This window comes from Sycon ciliatum, chromosome 4, assembly GCF_964019385.1.
Source record: "Sycon ciliatum chromosome 4, ocSycCili1.1, whole genome shotgun sequence".
Taxonomy (NCBI): Eukaryota; Metazoa; Porifera; class Calcarea; order Leucosolenida; family Sycettidae; genus Sycon; species Sycon ciliatum.
Window position 1 is genome coordinate 1,793,099 of NC_088646.1, and position 16,112 is coordinate 1,809,210.

Consider the following 16,112-nt stretch of genomic DNA (forward strand, 5'->3'; position numbering starts at 1 on the left):
ATGTAGTATGCACTGTGCGTTTGCGAAAAGGGAAATGCGTACACTCATGATCAACACGTGGCTTTTAGCCTATAATGCTAGTTTGCATGCGCTGATCCCAAACTGCGGGAATCTCCAAGTTTCAACCACCTCTGAAGCTTGGAGAGCTTGGAGAGCCTCCTAAAATTCGGAGAGGATATAAGAACAGCTCTCGAACTTTTCGGAGAGTCTCCAACTTTTCCAAGAGGATTTAAGAACGCACCCTAAATTTCCAAAATTTCCGCCTCCGCCATCCCTCCCCCACGAGTAAACTGTACTTCAGAAGACTGACCGTACCACACTAAAATACCTTCCGATGCCCCTGCATGGTGATAGTAATCTTGTACTGCTCCAGATCTCTCTTGAATGCTGAAGTACATGCACTGTGTACTGTGTACTGGCATTGTGATGCCGCTGCTGACACTGTGATTGGATGTGTGATTGGATGTGTGATTGGATGTGTGATTGGATGTGTGATGTGTGATGTTACTACTGTAGGTGTTGTTCAGACGGCCTACGCCAATGGTGCTGCAACCAATGTCCTGGAAGAGCGGGTGAGTTGTGTGTGTGTGCGCGCGCTGTCTCAGTGTGTGCATGTGTGTGTGTGTGTGTGTGTGCGTGCGCGCGCGCTGTCTCAGTGTGTGTGTGCGTGTGCGCTGTCTCAGTGTGTGTGTATGTGTGTGTGTGTATGTGTGTGTGTGCGCGTGCGTGCACTGTCTCAGTGGGTGTGTCTGTCTGTCTGTCTGCCTGTGTGTCTGTGTGTCTGTCTGTGTCTGTGTAACTTAACATGCACCGCTGTACTGATGTGCTTGTATGTGTTACAATCAGCCGTGTGGTGTAGACCAGGCTAAAATTAGCGGCGGTCAATTCATCAGCCTTGCAAGCTGTTGAATGGTGTAATCCCAGCACAAGTTGCTATATCAAACATAGCTGTTTGCTATCATCGCTTCTGCGATGATCAGGTGTGAGGTCTGAGCTCTGAGGTGCTTGTGTAAAGTGTGAACAAGTTTGGCTCCTGTCCGTTGGTGTGTGTTTGTCCGTTTGTGTGCGTTTGCAGAAAATTCCGATTGCGTGTACATCAACCGGAGTGAAGCACCTGCACCACAAAGCCAAGGACTTTGAGATTGGTGTGTACTTCGAAGCCAACGGTCATGGAACGGTGAGTGGTGAATGATGAGTGTGTGTGTGTGTGTGGGGGGGGGGGGGGGGAGTGCTCGACTTATGTCCTGATAACACCATTACCTGATTGTATCAGCGTAGTCATGTACGGTATATTGCTAGAGACTGTGGCTGCTTTAAGTAATACATGCATGTACTAACAAATGCCCTCTGAGTAGGCAGAATTTAGCAGGTGACTTTGTTGCGGGTGAAATCCAGGTGTGTACTTAGCAGTGCGTGCGGAACCTGAGGAATTGCTTCAAAGATATTATTGGCAACTGGCTTTTGTGTCTGCTTTATTGTAATGTGTCATTTCTGTAGGTCTTGTACAGTGACAAAGCAACGAAGATGATCACGGACGCCAAGGCAGCGGAATCAGAAACTGACTCGCTGTAAGTATGTGCGTGCATGTGTGTGTGTGTGTGTGTGTGTGTGTGTGTGTGTGTGTGTGTGTGCGTGCGCGCGTGTGCAATCAGATCCGCTATCGTTGCTTTAAAGAGAAAATCTGTGGGTGCACATCCAGTGCATTGCAGATTTGCGTGCTTCTCTCTTCTCTCTGACGTATACATGGTACGTGGTGTGCGCACGCACGCATGCGTGCGTATATGTGCGTGGGTGAGTGCATACAGTACAGTGTTGCTCAGGGGAAATTCTCCCTCACACTCACAGATAACCCAGCATTGGGGATGGCAGGACTGGTTCACTACACTGCACAATAAAAAATTAAAAAGTATCTCCCAGTGTGCAGCTGAGGCAAAGAATGCAGCTCCTGATTTCTATACCATTCTATGTGTAGGGATATGTTTCAAGTATGATACTACACCATCTTTGCACGGTCATACTCATCTATGGCTTCTGTGATTGTTTTGTCGTCTCCTGTGTGATGTATGAACATGGTCTGTATATGTCTATGGATCACGCTGCCACTCGTACATGTCGTGCACTTTTATCACCATCCACGCACACATACACACGCACGCACGCTCACACACACACACACACGTACACACACACACACGTACAAACACACACACACGTGCAGTGGTCCTGCCGGCCAGCTGTATCACTACATGCAGATCTCCAATCAAGCGGTGGGTGATTCCTGCGCTGACCTGTGCATGGTGGAGTTAGCACTGCGCAAGAAACAGGTACGTATTGGTACATGTGTACACGTGTAGGCAGCCTAGCACCAGTACTATAGTCTTACTGGTAGTCCAGCACTACCAGCCTTACAATGCTCAATGTGTACACACCGAGCATAGGCACTGGCAAGTGTGCATGTTTAGGCGGTAGTCCACCAGTCTTACAGTGTTTACTGTGTAGAACACATACACATACACACACACACATACACATACACACACTACTACTACTACTATCAATCAGCTACCCCTTGGGGTCACGCCGCCCTCCACTCAGAGAACTGAGCGCAAGGTGAGGGGCAGTGGCGCAAACAAAACAGGAAGTACAGCAAAATGAATTGAAAAAAGGAAATCAAAACAAGCTGCCATATTGATGGAAAGGGACTCACAAACAGAGGAAGGAAATATCACAAACCAGATGAACAGTCTGCTGTAGGTCCACTATGAGTATAACATGCAACGACTGAAAAAGGAACAAAATTAATGTGAACATGATGTTCTGTTCAACAATAACGTCTGTACGCGTACTGCTTCGGCCTTCATGCACCAGGAAAGCACAATCTTGAGCTGGAGGGTGGGCACCGAACGTCCCACAAGGGCTCCACAAGACGTACTTTCACGAAACGACGAGGAGTATGCGCAGCAAGCTAACACCATCGCCGCACGACGACTGGCCACTCAGGTCCAAACAACACGACAAATTCACAATTCCAGCTATCACCGCGCAGGAATAAATTGTTGCACACACACACACACACACACACACACACACACACACACACACACACACACACACACACACACACACACACACACACACACACACACACACAGGGCACTGCCACATAAGTGTGCATGTTTGAACGGTAGTCCACCAGCAGTCTAAGCGTCTTGCAGTGTTCAATGTGTAAGTAGAAATAGTACACACACACACACACAGCATAGACACACAGCATAGACACACAGCATAGACACACAGCATAGACACACAGCATAGACACACAGCATAGGCACACAGCATAGACACACAGCATAGACACACAGCATAGACACACAGCATAGACACACAGCATAGACACACAGCATAGACACACAGCATAGACACACAGCATAGACGCACAGCATAGACACACAGCATAGACACACAGCATAGACGCACAGCATAGACGCACAGCATAGACACACAGCATAGACACACAGCATAGGCACACAGCATAGACACACAGCATAGGCACATGAGTAGTATGCATGGGTAGCAGGTCTATGTTTAGCAGTGCTAACACGATAGCACATCGCTAGTACATGCAGTCCTGCTAGGACCGGCCATGCATATCTTGATTGGTTACGTTTACTAACTCGCATTTCTCTTGCTGCAACTGGGGCATGGTGAGGCTAGGCTGTAGTGAGTTAGTGACACTCCAACAGGCAGCGCAAAGTTGTCCATGTATATGTGTGTCTGTGTGTCTTTGTATCCGTGTGTCCACGTGTCTGTGTGTCCACATGTCGGTCTGTCCACGTGTCTGTCTGTGTGCATGTTCAGTGGTCTGTTCAGGACTGGGATGGCCAGTGCAAGTTTCTACCAAACCGAATGCTCAAGGTCAAGGTAGGTGCACTGCTTGAGATTTCCGCAAAGTGCCCGTGCTTTCTATGCTGCTGTTTAGAGTAACTGTGCTGTGGACTTGTGGCTAGTCTTTCACTGAGCAGCGCTGTAGATTACAAACCTAGGATTAACACTTTTCCGTACTATTGAACAAGAATAACTTGACATAGTGGAATATGTAGCGATCTCCTGCGATTGTCAGAAAGTGAGTTTCTCCCGACGTCAGGACGTGCGTTTTTCCCCTGGCAACTTGCCGTGGCATTTGACTGACTGATGTACGCCCGGCAGAGTTGTTGTATTCTCTCTTTTATTATTTTTTACGTCGTTTTGGACGTAGGCAATGCTGCCTTCTCATCGCAGGGTGAAACCTCTATTCAGTTCAGGGGAGGACCACACCTGATGCTTGAATTTCACTATGTGCATTGGTGTGCATGTGTGTGCCTGTGTGTGTGTGTGTGTGTGTGCGTGCGTGCGTGCGTGCGTGCGTGCGTGTGTGCGGAAAAGTAGGGATTCACTGGTCAGAAAAAGCCACTTCATAGCTGTGTGGTGTAGACCAGGCTGAATAGTGGCGGTCAATTCTTCAGCCTTGCAAGCTGTTGAATGGTGCAATCCCAGCACAAGCTGCTATGGCTTCTGCTGTAGCATCGCCATCATCGCCTCCGGCGATGGGCGTCCAATGGTCCAATGGTGCGGGCGTGTGTGTGCGGACGTGTGTGTGCGCGTGCGTTCGTTTTGTTTGTGTCAGGTTGCTGATCGGCGTGTAATCAAGACAACCAACGCCGAGCGACAAGTCACCGAGCCAAGCGATCTCCAGCCCGCCATCGACAGTCTAGTGGCAGAGTATGAACAGGGCCGGTCATTTGTCAGGTGAGAAGCTCCACTGTGCCACACCTCATACACTGTATCAGTGTGTGGGGGGGGGGGGGGGGAGGTGCATCTGAATACAGTACATGTCATCTACTTGAAATATTCAGATGTATTCCCCAGCTGATACAATCAATAGGTCAACTGGGAAATGCATCTGAATGCATGTCATCCATTCAGGCGCATTCGTCTACTGTGCCACAGCGAGATATTCAGCTCTATCCCCGAAGCTATGCCAGACGTAGTACAATCCTGGTCAGAGAAATCCCCCTCATGAATATTAATAGCGCCGTGGGCTACGCAACCCTAGCACTGCTCTGCTCACTTGAACGTGGCGCTACTTTATTCATGAGATCGGGGTTTCTGGCCCAAACTGTAGTATGCCAGGTGGAGCCAAGGTCCATCACCCTTTAAAATTAATCTAACTAGTATGAGTGCATGTGCGGAGTGCCGACCGGCATTGTTTCGATTTGTTTGCATGTCACATGACCAAGCGATCACGTGAGCTGCCAAGAGTCACTGTATGAAGTGTGTGTGTGTGTGCGTGCGTGCGTGTGTGTACCTGGTGACCACATGATCATGTGATCATGGGTATGTGGATGCCGGGTGCACATGTAAATTACATGTATTTTGTGATGTTTTTAGGGTACCGTACTTTCCGGAGTACAAGCCGCACCCAGATTTTTTGTCACGGAATACAGACATCTATCCTGTTTATCACCATTGATTTGACCGTCTTAGTATAAGCCGCTCCATTTTTTGAGTGATTTACTGGTGTTTAAAGTGCGGCTTGTACTCTGGAAAATATGGTACCCAAAGTGGCAGAGGTCGTATCTGTATGCGTGGAGACAGATGTTTCTCCGGACATGCCACCCCGGGGCCTAAGAAATTACAACTCCTATGGAGCATGGGGCTTCACACCGCCGGGCCTGCTCGCCAACATGCGGTGAAACTGGCATGAACCACTGCTAAGTTTAATATGGGGTGACATCGAGGGATCTTGGGCAGAATGTTACTATTGACTGAGCGTATCGAGGCAACCGGCTAACAAAGAGCTCGCATAGGAGTTTATCCGACATGGTATTTTCACCCTCTGTTGCAGCTTACATAATAACTGAGCAGGCTTTTGTCTCCCAGCTCCTCCTCTGAAATCAGCAGGCGTAAACACTGCTGTTCTGACATCTGTCGAGCAATCTGGCACCAACAGAACCGCCACCCATTGCCATTTGTGGCCCTCTTCCTCTTCTGCTTCTTCGATGGGGGAGCTGATTCACCTTCATTTTCTGACATAGATGAGTCACTTGAGTGGTCCGAACCATCACTGCCTGGCTCACGGTCTTCACTAATCTTGCTATGCCTCACAGGCGTGACGTTCTTCGAACGCAGACCTTTAAGTGCAGCCTCACACAGCTTGGCACCGTTCGCTGCATCGCCGTCAATTTTTGTCTTCTTGGCTTTACCTGTCTTTACCTTCTCCTCTTCGGCAGCCTTCCACCGTGATGTGAGCTCTGTCAGCAGCTCATCGTTTCGAGTGAACTCTTCCTCGGTTCCGCTTCTCCTCTTTGATTTGTTGTCGTTAACGACAAAGGATCTGATCTCCCTGATAGTTCTTTCTTTGCAGGTCCTAGCAGCGAGGCCGCGCATGTCTCCAAACGTCTTCCTCATCGTTTCCGCGATCTCGTCCCAGTCCTTTGATCCTGTAACAAAAGCATTGGGCTTGCCCATCACGACCAGGAGCAAATGCAAATCATGCTCCAGTTTGAAGCGGATGAAATCATTTCCTGGAGAAGAAGAGCTCAGTTTGGCCGATAAGCACCACTCAAACACTCAAAACATTTAGAACAAAGAGAAAGAAGAATGTTTGCTCATGCTTATAAGTCCGGGCTAGTGAGAGAGCTGGCGTTATGCAGTGAGGTCGCTACAGTACTCCCCCACCAGAGAACAAGCGGAGCGCAGAGAATGAAAGAGAAAAACAAGGAAATGAGCGCTGCATGTGGCGTACCAATGTTTTTAACGTGGCAACAAAGGCCGAAACAGGAATAAAATGCAGGAAGCCGGAAAAGAGATGCATGACAGAGGCGGGTTAACTTGTCAGAGGTGGATTAACGTGACAGAGGTGGAGAGCATGTCAGAGGCAGAGGCAAAGACACGCAGTGACCATTGCAGAAGTCTTGCAGGACAGCAGCCCGTGTAGCTGTGTGCGTATATGTGGCAGGGCGGCGACTGGGTGGTCGGCAGCCTATCCAGGGCACAGAACTGCATGACAGTAGTACAAATAGTAGCAGCAGTGCTGGCTCCGCGATTGGGGAGGCTTTGAGTGTGGGAGTGGGCTAAGCTCCAGCTTGTGGCCGGCGCACACTGGACGTAGGAGGGTGGTGGCTCCACAGCAGCTCGACGGATGGTGGCGGCAGGAGGGCGGAGTCCGCAGCAGCTCCAGGTGTGCCGAGGGTGGGTGGGCGGCGAGAGGCACCACAAATTCCCAAATCGGGAAAGTCAAAATACAATGGGAAACTATAAATACTCCGCAAGCACAGCGTCGGGGGTCACCAATTTAGGCACCCAAGGTGGCAGAGGTCGTATCTGTTCATGGGGAGACAGATGAATCCCGGGACATACCACCCTGGGGCCTAATAATTACAACTCCGAGGAGAGGGCAGCTTTGCCTAACAGTTGTTGTTTATTTTAGAACAAAGAGAAAGAAGAAGAACTAAGCAAGCGTTTCGGAGACAGCAGTGTTAATATAGCTACAAGGAGGACTAATTGTACTGTAACTTGCGATCATCGTATAACATTTACACATGCTCAAGTACATGTCGACATAATAGGAAATGCTTACAGTGCAATTAGTCCTCCTTGTACCTATAGAAAGAAGAATGTTTGCGCATGCGCATAAGTCCGGGCTAGTGAGAGAGCTGATGTCATGCAGCGAGGTCGCTACAAACAAGACAGCTCTAACTAACTAAAAGGGTCACACTTCCTTTCCAGTTGATCTCCACGGCAAATACAATTAGTCTCTGGCTTTCAGCGGCTCGCGGAAACCCAGAGAAGGAACATTTTATTTTCCCGACACAGAACGAAAATCGATTCTTCCAACAAACCCGATCGAACTATGCATACTCACACAAATCTGATCCGGATGACCACACGGAACTTCCAAAAAGCTCACGTCACGGACCTACGTGCGTTGCAGTCAACACACGTAGAACACGTCAAATTTTACGTGAGTTTATTTTTATTTTTTGACATAAAAGTTCACGTACGTAGGAAATTTACGTGAAACTTTACTTTACCGCTTTAATATGGAGGTATAAACCCAAGTTATAGATTGCAGGAATTAGTGGGAGTTAATATGAGCTGGGCATAATCGATTGGAAGTCACATCCCCTTTTTTGCCCTTGAATTTTAATGTAAAAAAGGTGCGACTAGTATTCGTAGGAATTTATAAGTTGCTACAGTTTCTGTCACTTTGAGCAGATCACATGATAGCGTAGGCATCGTTCGTGCATGTGTGAGGGTCCTGAGCTGGCAGCTGTCTTGTCTGCTTGTGCAGTCCTTTCCTTCTAGCAGTCTTGGATAGCAGCCACCATGTGAAATTTATACAAAGGGGCAGAAAGTGGGAAACATTCGGAAATGAACTTAGTCTGTGCATGTAACTTAAGTTTAGAAGATATCTCTTACAGTGCTTGGGTTGCAAGTCCGTGAACGTTTGCTGTAAGGGCGCGTTCAGACTACCGATAAAAAGTGACCGATTGGGAAAGTTTCCAAGGTGATTTGATCACGTGACGTTACTGGCACGTTACGGTCGGAAAAGTTTTACTGCCGCGGCTGCTGCGCCAGTAAAACTTTTCCGGCAGTAAAAAGAGTGCTCAGGCTGGGAAAAAGGGAAAATTCCTTCTCAGTGCCGCGGTGAGAGCTGCAAAACGTACGTACCGGTAACGTTAGTTTATCGGTAGTGCGAATGTCCTTCATGGTTTATCGCCATTCACGGCTTGACGGGATTCACAGTAGTCTGAACGTGCCCTAACCGGTGTGTGTGTGTGTGTGTGTGTGTGTGTGTGTGTGTGTGTGTGTGTGTGTGTGTGTGTGTGTGTGTGTGTGTGTGTGTGTGTGTGTGTGCGTGCGTGCGTGCGTGCGTGCGTGCGTGCGTGCGTGCGTGCGTGCGTGCGTGCGTGCGTGCGTGCGTGCGTGCGTGCGTGCGTGCGTGCGTGCGTGCGTGCGTGCGTGCGTGCGTGCGTGCGTGCGTGCGTGCGTGCGTGCGTGCGTGCGTGCGTGCGTGCGTGCGTGCGTGCGTGCGTGCGTGCGTGCGTGCGTGCGTGCGTGCGTGCGTGCGTGCGTGCGTGCGTGCGTGCGTGCGTGCGTGCGTGCGTGTGTGTGTGTGTGTGTGTGTGTGTGTGTGTGTTTGCCTTCTGACTGATTGCTGTGTGTCCAATAGGCCCTCCGGTACTGAGGATGTTGTACGTGTGTACGCTGAAGCCAATACACAGGTCAGTCAAGCCAGGAATATATTATAACTGTAGTACATGTATATGATACTCACTGCACAATACGTCTACCATCTAATGATGTAAAATAGAATACCTATCATCCCAATGATTGATTGTATGAAATACCTGCTGCCTGAATGGAAGGGGCCAAGAGAAGTGTTTGATGTTTTCCCATCCACATGCACGACAGCAGGGGGGGGGGGGGGGGCAAACGTATTCCCTTTGCATAATTTCAAGAAGCTGACGTGTGTCTTATTCCTGTTGTACTTACAAAAGAGAATGAGAAATGATGAAACTTGAGGGTGTGTTTGCGATACTGTAAAGCGTGAAATTTTCGTGGCGTTTTTAGTTCGCGTTTTCGGAATCCGGACAGGTTTGCAAGGTTTTAATTTTGCGATTGCAGAATTTGCTACTGTGGCATTCATGCTACACCTTCCATGGATCTCCTTTTCGCGCTGTCTAAATTTCGCGATTTCCACGCGGTCACGAATTTCGCAGAAATTAGACCATCGCCATAATTTCACGGTTTACAGTAGATGTGCCCCCTCCCTGGTCGGACTATAAGTAGTAGGTACTCCTCCTTGCGAATTCTCCAGGAGATGGCCCTGCACGACGCGGGGTGTGGACAATCAGCATTCTACTGTACTGTGCAACAGACCCGTCCTCACTCGTGATGCCCAGCTCAGAAAACTAACATTACACATTGATTGGCTGTACCTCAGCTATTAAAGTGATTGATTTTGGCTTGGCTGTAACATAACATGTGCTTGAGTCCTCATGTTATGCCGTGTGTACGTGTTGCCCAACTGCTCAGGTCACTGCCGATCACCTTGCTGCTCGCGTAGCCTGCGCTGTGTTTGACAATGCGGGCGGCAGTGGGCAACGACCACAGGAGCCATCACCGCTTGGTGCCAAGCGAGTCAAGCACTAGCCACCCTGGAATTGTGCAGTCCAGGACGGGACGCCGCGACTAGTCGGATTGCTGTTGCATGGCCAGAATAGCCAGTAGGGATCATTTCATCCGGTGGTACTTGACGCTTGAGACCACCAGTGTAACACTGTTAGCACTGTCGCGCCACTCTACACAACTGTTGGTTGCATTTCACGGTTCATAGTTTGAAGGAGCCCTGTGACCTGTATGTGGCAGGCCCGTCGTTGCTATCATTGTTACTTCTTTCTCTTACTTTTTTTTACTTCAAGTTAATAGTTCGGTCTATTCGCTACATATTTTTAGCACAGTGCTGTGCAGCATGTTTTAACACTGTATTTTCTCCATTACTCCTACCTAGAGTCTTCACTGAATCATTATTATGATATTCTAGTAGAACCAACGCATATGGCCGATTGGTTTGCAGGCCTGCCTGCGAATCATGAGGTCCCGAGTTCAAGACCCGCGCTGGTAGCAGGGAGCGTGGTAAAAAGACTTTTTACGCGTGTTGAACTGCGCCGACACCCACGGTCAACTGGGTACTCACAGCTCGGAGTGAGAATAACAAGGATGCAGTTTACAGGGTTATGGGCCGTTACACGCCCGATTGGTTGAGAGACTAACCTCCTCTCCCCTGACTCACTTGTGAGGTCTGCATTCGCCACTAAGGTTAACAGGCATAGTGGTGGCCTGCGGATGCGAAGGCTAGTTTGAGTGTTTCTGGACATTCAAGCGATGCCGACGCGGATCCCGCGAATATTATTTATTATTATTATTAGTTGGCTGATGTGTCATGAATGGCGTTGATCGCCCACACAGCAAGTAACTAAACCCACATGATCACATGTTTTGCTTTCACCGCAGAACTCAGTAATAAGTATTCATTGAAATTAAAACATTTGCGGTATGACTGCGGCATGACTTCAGCAAGCTGGGGGGATAATTCATATGCTATTATGTGTTTTTAAAAACTGATGAAGAAAGATATTCCTATAAGACCACCCAAGAACGAAACAGCAAGGTAGAAAATGAACTAATGGAATAAAGAAGACAACAACGTGACAAAGAGCACACATGGCATTGATTTCTGGCCAGGAAAACATCAAGTGCCAGAGGAAAGGTTCCCGACGCAAAAGCAATAATTTCATCGAACGGTTTGCGTGGTGATTCTGGCATAGGCTAAACGTGTTCTGGTGTGAAGCATTCTAGAACACAGTCAGTAGGGCAAAGACGCCGTATAGAAGACAGCAAGGGTATGCAACGAGCAGCTGCTGAGACTCCATTACCAATGCCGCTACAAACAGCTTGGATGCGGACACACTACACCAGAGAATGACCAGGACTGCCAGCACCGTACCGACGATGCCTCTGCACATACACCAAGCACAACAAGACGGACAAGAATTGAAGAAGGAAAAATTTAATAACATCCACACTACCCAAAAGCACGCTCAAGCCATGCTGCCTTATCTAGCCGTATCTAGAACATCACTGCGTCGCAGTAGTGAGTAGGCAACACTACTGACTACTGCGACACGCGCACACACACACACACACACACACACACACACACACACACACACACACATACACACACACCTGTCCCCGGGGAAAATTGCGGAAAAAAATCGCAAAAAACGCGGGGAAAAACGCGGCATAATATGGCATAATTTGCGGTGAATTTGCGGTAAATATGCGGCGAATAATATTGATGTGCGGCAATTTTCAGTGAGTATGTAGTGAAATCAATCAGTTACAAGTCTCTGGTGTAAGCACTCGTCATATTTTGAGTAAAAAGCCGCCACGATGAGACGTTGCTGACCGAACAGTGCACTGTGTGTACGTGTAGTGCAACAAAAAAGTTCAAAAAACGCGGGAAAATCGCGGAAAACGCGGTCTTTTAAAAAATCGCAAAAAACGCGGAAAAAAACGCGGCCGCGGAATCGCAATTTTCCCCGGGGACAGACACACACACACACCTGGCCAGAGACTCTTCTGGAGTTCAGTCACCCTGTGCGGCACGAGGAAGTATTAGTTTGAGCAACACAGCGCTACTGGGCATCAGGGATGTCTAGATACTCTCCTAGACCTGCACTGTGCTGTCCCTGCGGGAATTTGCGGAAAAAAACTCTGGAAAACTTGCGCAAGAAACTGCGGCAGAAAACAACAAAAAATGCGACGAAAAGTGCAGAATGATGCAGAACTTGCCAGGAATCCGCGGAATTATTTACAGAAAATTGCGGATTAGGGCCAAATCACGAAATCTGTTGCATCGTATATCTACTCGGGAGTAGTCCGAGTCGTACTATGCAAATAACCTACAGGATCATGGAAAGCACTGCGTGAAAAGTGCAGAAAAAAGTGAGATATAGTGCAGAAAACAACAAAAAACATGGGAAATCGCGGATTTTGCTGAAAATCGCGGGTTTGGGCGAAAATCGCGAAATTTGTTGCATCCGTGGAATCGCGATTTCCTGGAGGGACAGACTGTGATAGCTGAGAAGAGTTAAAGTAACTGAAGATACTGCTGGGCACACAGCACATCACTGTATAATAGTGCTACTCCCCTCAAGGCATCATCAATACAGCTACTCAGGTCACTGCATCATCAATACAGCTACTCCCGTCAAATTAATGAGCTCACACAAGCAAGCAAGCAAGCGTCAGATATTGACCCAATGAGAAAATCTACTTACTGCAGGGATATGAGAACACTGATTGCGGCCAGTATCAACATTGGAAGGAGACAGTATCCGAGAACGCTGATTACCGTGGAGACAGTAACACCGCATGTACTCATCAAGTTGAGCAATGCATACATGCATCCGCTGCCCAGAACTCCCATGCCGTAGATATAGCCAAACTGCACCTTGCCAGACTAGCATAACACACAGACACACAGACACACACACGCACGCACAATAAATACACATACATCATACCTACTCATACACACTCATCTAGAAACTAAACACAATCATGTACATGACATTGCATAGAACAGCAGGCAACATCATGCTCAAGCATTTCCTTGAAGTTCCTTCCCAGGATAAAGGGAGATAAACAAATAGTGGTCCATACACTCAATACAGTGTCACGTACATGTACAGGCACAGGCATGCCTGGACAACACACAAGAGTCAGTGTATACTGTACATGTATGGAGCGTCAGCCTATGGAGCTACACGGCCAGAGTGCTTCATGCAACCCTAGTCCCACCATCGCCTTTGACTGGCCGTTGATGTTCTAGAAGCTTTACAGCAGAGCTGAGTAGGAATGCTGAGAGTGGACTCACCAACAAGAGAGTCATGCCTAGTACGATGCACACTACCAGAGGTCCCGCCAGGTCCGTGTCATCCATAATATGAGAGTCTGCTGGTTTGGTCGGGTTTAGTACGGATATCGACTGTACAGGAAAAGCAGCAATAAGAAAGAACGAGAGATTTTATGGGGTGGAATTCCGCCATTAAGTAGGGTGTTCCACTGTCCGCATAAGACAGAGCTTTCCACACAGTAGAGATAGATACACCGGGGTAAATTTTGGCAAATAGCAGTGGAGATAGATAAGATAGACAGAGAAAGAGATAGAGAAAGAGAGAGAGAGAGAGAGAGAGAGAGAGAGAGAGAGAGAGAGAGAGAGAGAGAGAGAGAGAAAGCCGTGTTCTCACATCGAATCATGGTCATCAGGTAACTGGCTGTTCCAAAACAGGCAGCCTGAACACAAGGGGAGCGAGGTGAGAAGGCAAAAGCAATAGTGCTAGTGGTGAGGAGCAGGCAATACGTTTGTGGACTGGGAGCCAAAGCTGGTGACAGATCTAAATGCACAGGAAGAAATGGCGCTGGCGGGCTTATGTGCTAGACAGCACACAGAATACAGAGGTGGCACGTTCTACCTTCGTAACTTTGTCCGCACGGTCGTGTGACTACAGCTTTGTAGTCACACTACCTGTCTCCTGTCTGTTTGCGCGTCTCGTCTGTTCTCTTCGTGCTGTTAAGCACATATGCATGCCAGCGCTGAGTTTCTTCCTGTTCATCTATATTTTATACCAGCTTTGTGCCAGAACTGGTGCTGCGTGGCTCCAAGTCCACAGACGTACCGGTATCATCTGCACCTAAAGTTTGTATTATTGCTTTCCCCTCGTCACCTCACATCCCTTTATGTCCAGATTGCCTGTTTTAGAGCCACCAGTTGCCTGACGATCATGATTTAACGTGAAACTGGGAGTTGCAGCACATTCCTCTCCCTCTACCGGGTGAAGTGAAATTCAAACGGACTTTTCAATGTGCAAAGCAGCTGAGCCTACCTTTTGGTAGATGTGGTCGAAGTTAATTCCAAGCTCTGGAGAAAACAAGCAGAGAGTAGCAATCAATTCGCACATCAGATTGGACGCGCATGTGCCATGAATGTTAACCTGTCACTCCTATGCCGATACCTGGACCATAGAGAAATGTGCATGTGCATGGCTTGGCAAGTTCCTACTGCCTAGTACTGGGTTTAACAGCCACTCGCAGCAACAGCAGCAGCAGTGATAGCAGGTGGTGGCTGCAAGCAACAGCAGCAGCAGCAGCATGTAACATACAGCCATTAGATGTAAGCTGTACACAGTATGCCACTCACTTCCTTCAGCAGACAAGTTAGTTTCAAGGACGGACAAAACCATATTTTAGGACAGGTCTTTTCAGCACCAACTGTAGTCAATTACAGCTATAGTGTTCTGTCATGAGGACATTTAGCTACGCAGGATGAGCATTACTTGTCTCCGTGCCGTGCTCGAGTTCTTCACCTCCACGGCACCAATACACGATGCAATGCAGGCCCAAAATTTAACATGATTGATACATGCAGTGAAGGCTGTGTAAGGTGAAATTTGAACTCAGAAAAAAAAGTTCGCAGCTCTCGCCGGCTCACATTTGACACAGCCAAGAAGTTCTCAATGTCCAGTACAGGGAAAGGGTGAGGTGCGTTTGCTGCAGGTTCTCTAAGTTCTGTGTCTTCGCCAGTCCATCACCAAGTGACCAGGTTGCAACTTCCTCTTTCCTTGCAACGTGAACAATGTGCTCTGCAGCTACAGTGCACAAAACACTCTGCACACTTAGTCAGTTTCCGATATGCATGAAGGTGGTCGGTCATTTGGCAACAATTGTACGAAGTCATTCACGCATTTCACGCATGCGTGGCCTTGCGAAGATGTTGTGAATGCGCATTGTGATTCATGAGATGTGACAGCTGATGTAGAAAAGGCTCGGGTAAACTAACGGATGAAAACCGCTTTAAACCGGGCCTCTTATGCTACCACAGTGGCTAGCAAAGCAGTGGGCCAAAGCATTGCTACCGCATTGTGTTGTTTTGGTTTGACTCTGTGCCCACTAACCTTCTAAGAGTGGTGGCTCATCATCAAATCCAGTAGATCCAACTGAGGCTGGTTGGTCCGGTTGCATTATACTACCAGTGTACTGGTCAGGCTGGGTAGGTGGTGGTGCACTGTATGAACCCTGATTGTAGAACTGATTCGGTTGCTGGCCTGATGGTGCGGCAAAGTTAGAGTAATCAGGAGGAGCGGCTGCTCCACCTGGCGCTCCACCGCCAGGTTGGCTAAAATCCCCATAGTTTGATTGGAAAAACGGCTGATCATATTGAGAAGTCATTTTCTGAAGTGAGCCAACTAATACTTGTGAGAGGATGTTAGATTCAAATAAATAAAATAATAAATTGCTTCACGTAGATAATACACTCGCAGACTGCACTACTCCACGTGTGTTCAAGGGCTATACTCTTTAAGCTCCAAATCGACCCTACATCAACGGCGATCCGAATCTGCAAAGACAACGCCACCAAATACAGTGTACTTCCAACTCCCAGCCTTGTTTCTTTGTCTGAAAACAATGAAATCAAACTTTTCTTTTTCGTGCTCGTTTCG

At 48.1% G+C, this 16,112-nt stretch overlaps 2 protein-coding genes across 2 annotated transcripts in view; one reads left to right on the top strand and one right to left on the bottom strand.

Moving 5' to 3' along the window:
- LOC135813838 (phosphoacetylglucosamine mutase-like) overlaps positions 1-11,090 on the top strand; it is a 28,944-nt gene extending 17,854 nt beyond the window's left edge. The window contains exons 13-20 of the mRNA XM_065326857.1: positions 517-572; positions 1,076-1,177; positions 1,498-1,568; positions 2,219-2,324; positions 3,859-3,921; positions 4,664-4,785; positions 9,215-9,266; positions 10,081-11,090. Of these exons, the coding sequence (XP_065182929.1) occupies positions 517-572; positions 1,076-1,177; positions 1,498-1,568; positions 2,219-2,324; positions 3,859-3,921; positions 4,664-4,785; positions 9,215-9,266; positions 10,081-10,197 (689 nt within the window). The 3' untranslated portion in view covers positions 10,198-11,090. The remainder of the gene's footprint in view (positions 1-516; positions 573-1,075; positions 1,178-1,497; positions 1,569-2,218; positions 2,325-3,858; positions 3,922-4,663; positions 4,786-9,214; positions 9,267-10,080) is intronic.
- On the bottom strand, positions 11,035-16,060 carry LOC135813839 (protein YIPF7-like). Its single transcript, XM_065326858.1, has 5 exons — positions 15,567-16,060; positions 14,499-14,533; positions 13,490-13,600; positions 12,891-13,072; positions 11,035-11,562 (listed from the first exon to the last, which is right to left on the bottom strand). The coding sequence occupies exons 1-5, from the start codon at positions 15,838-15,840 to the stop codon at positions 11,400-11,402; spliced, it is 765 nt and encodes a 254-aa protein (XP_065182930.1). The 5' UTR covers positions 15,841-16,060; the 3' UTR covers positions 11,035-11,399.
- Between the last annotated feature and the right edge of the window lie 52 nt (positions 16,061-16,112).

Coding starts and splice junctions, on each gene's coding strand:
- LOC135813839 (XM_065326858.1), bottom strand. CDS start 15,840: ATGACTTCTCAATATGATCAGCCGTTTTTCCAATCAAACTATGGGGAT. Junction 14,534..15,566: donor TGAGCCACCACTCTTAGAAG/GTTAGTGGGCAC, acceptor TGTTTTCTCCAG/AGCTTGGAATTAACTTCGAC. Junction 11,563..12,890: donor AGTGTTCTCATATCCCTGCA/GTAAGTAGATTT, acceptor GTGTATGTGCAG/AGGCATCGTCGGTACGGTGC.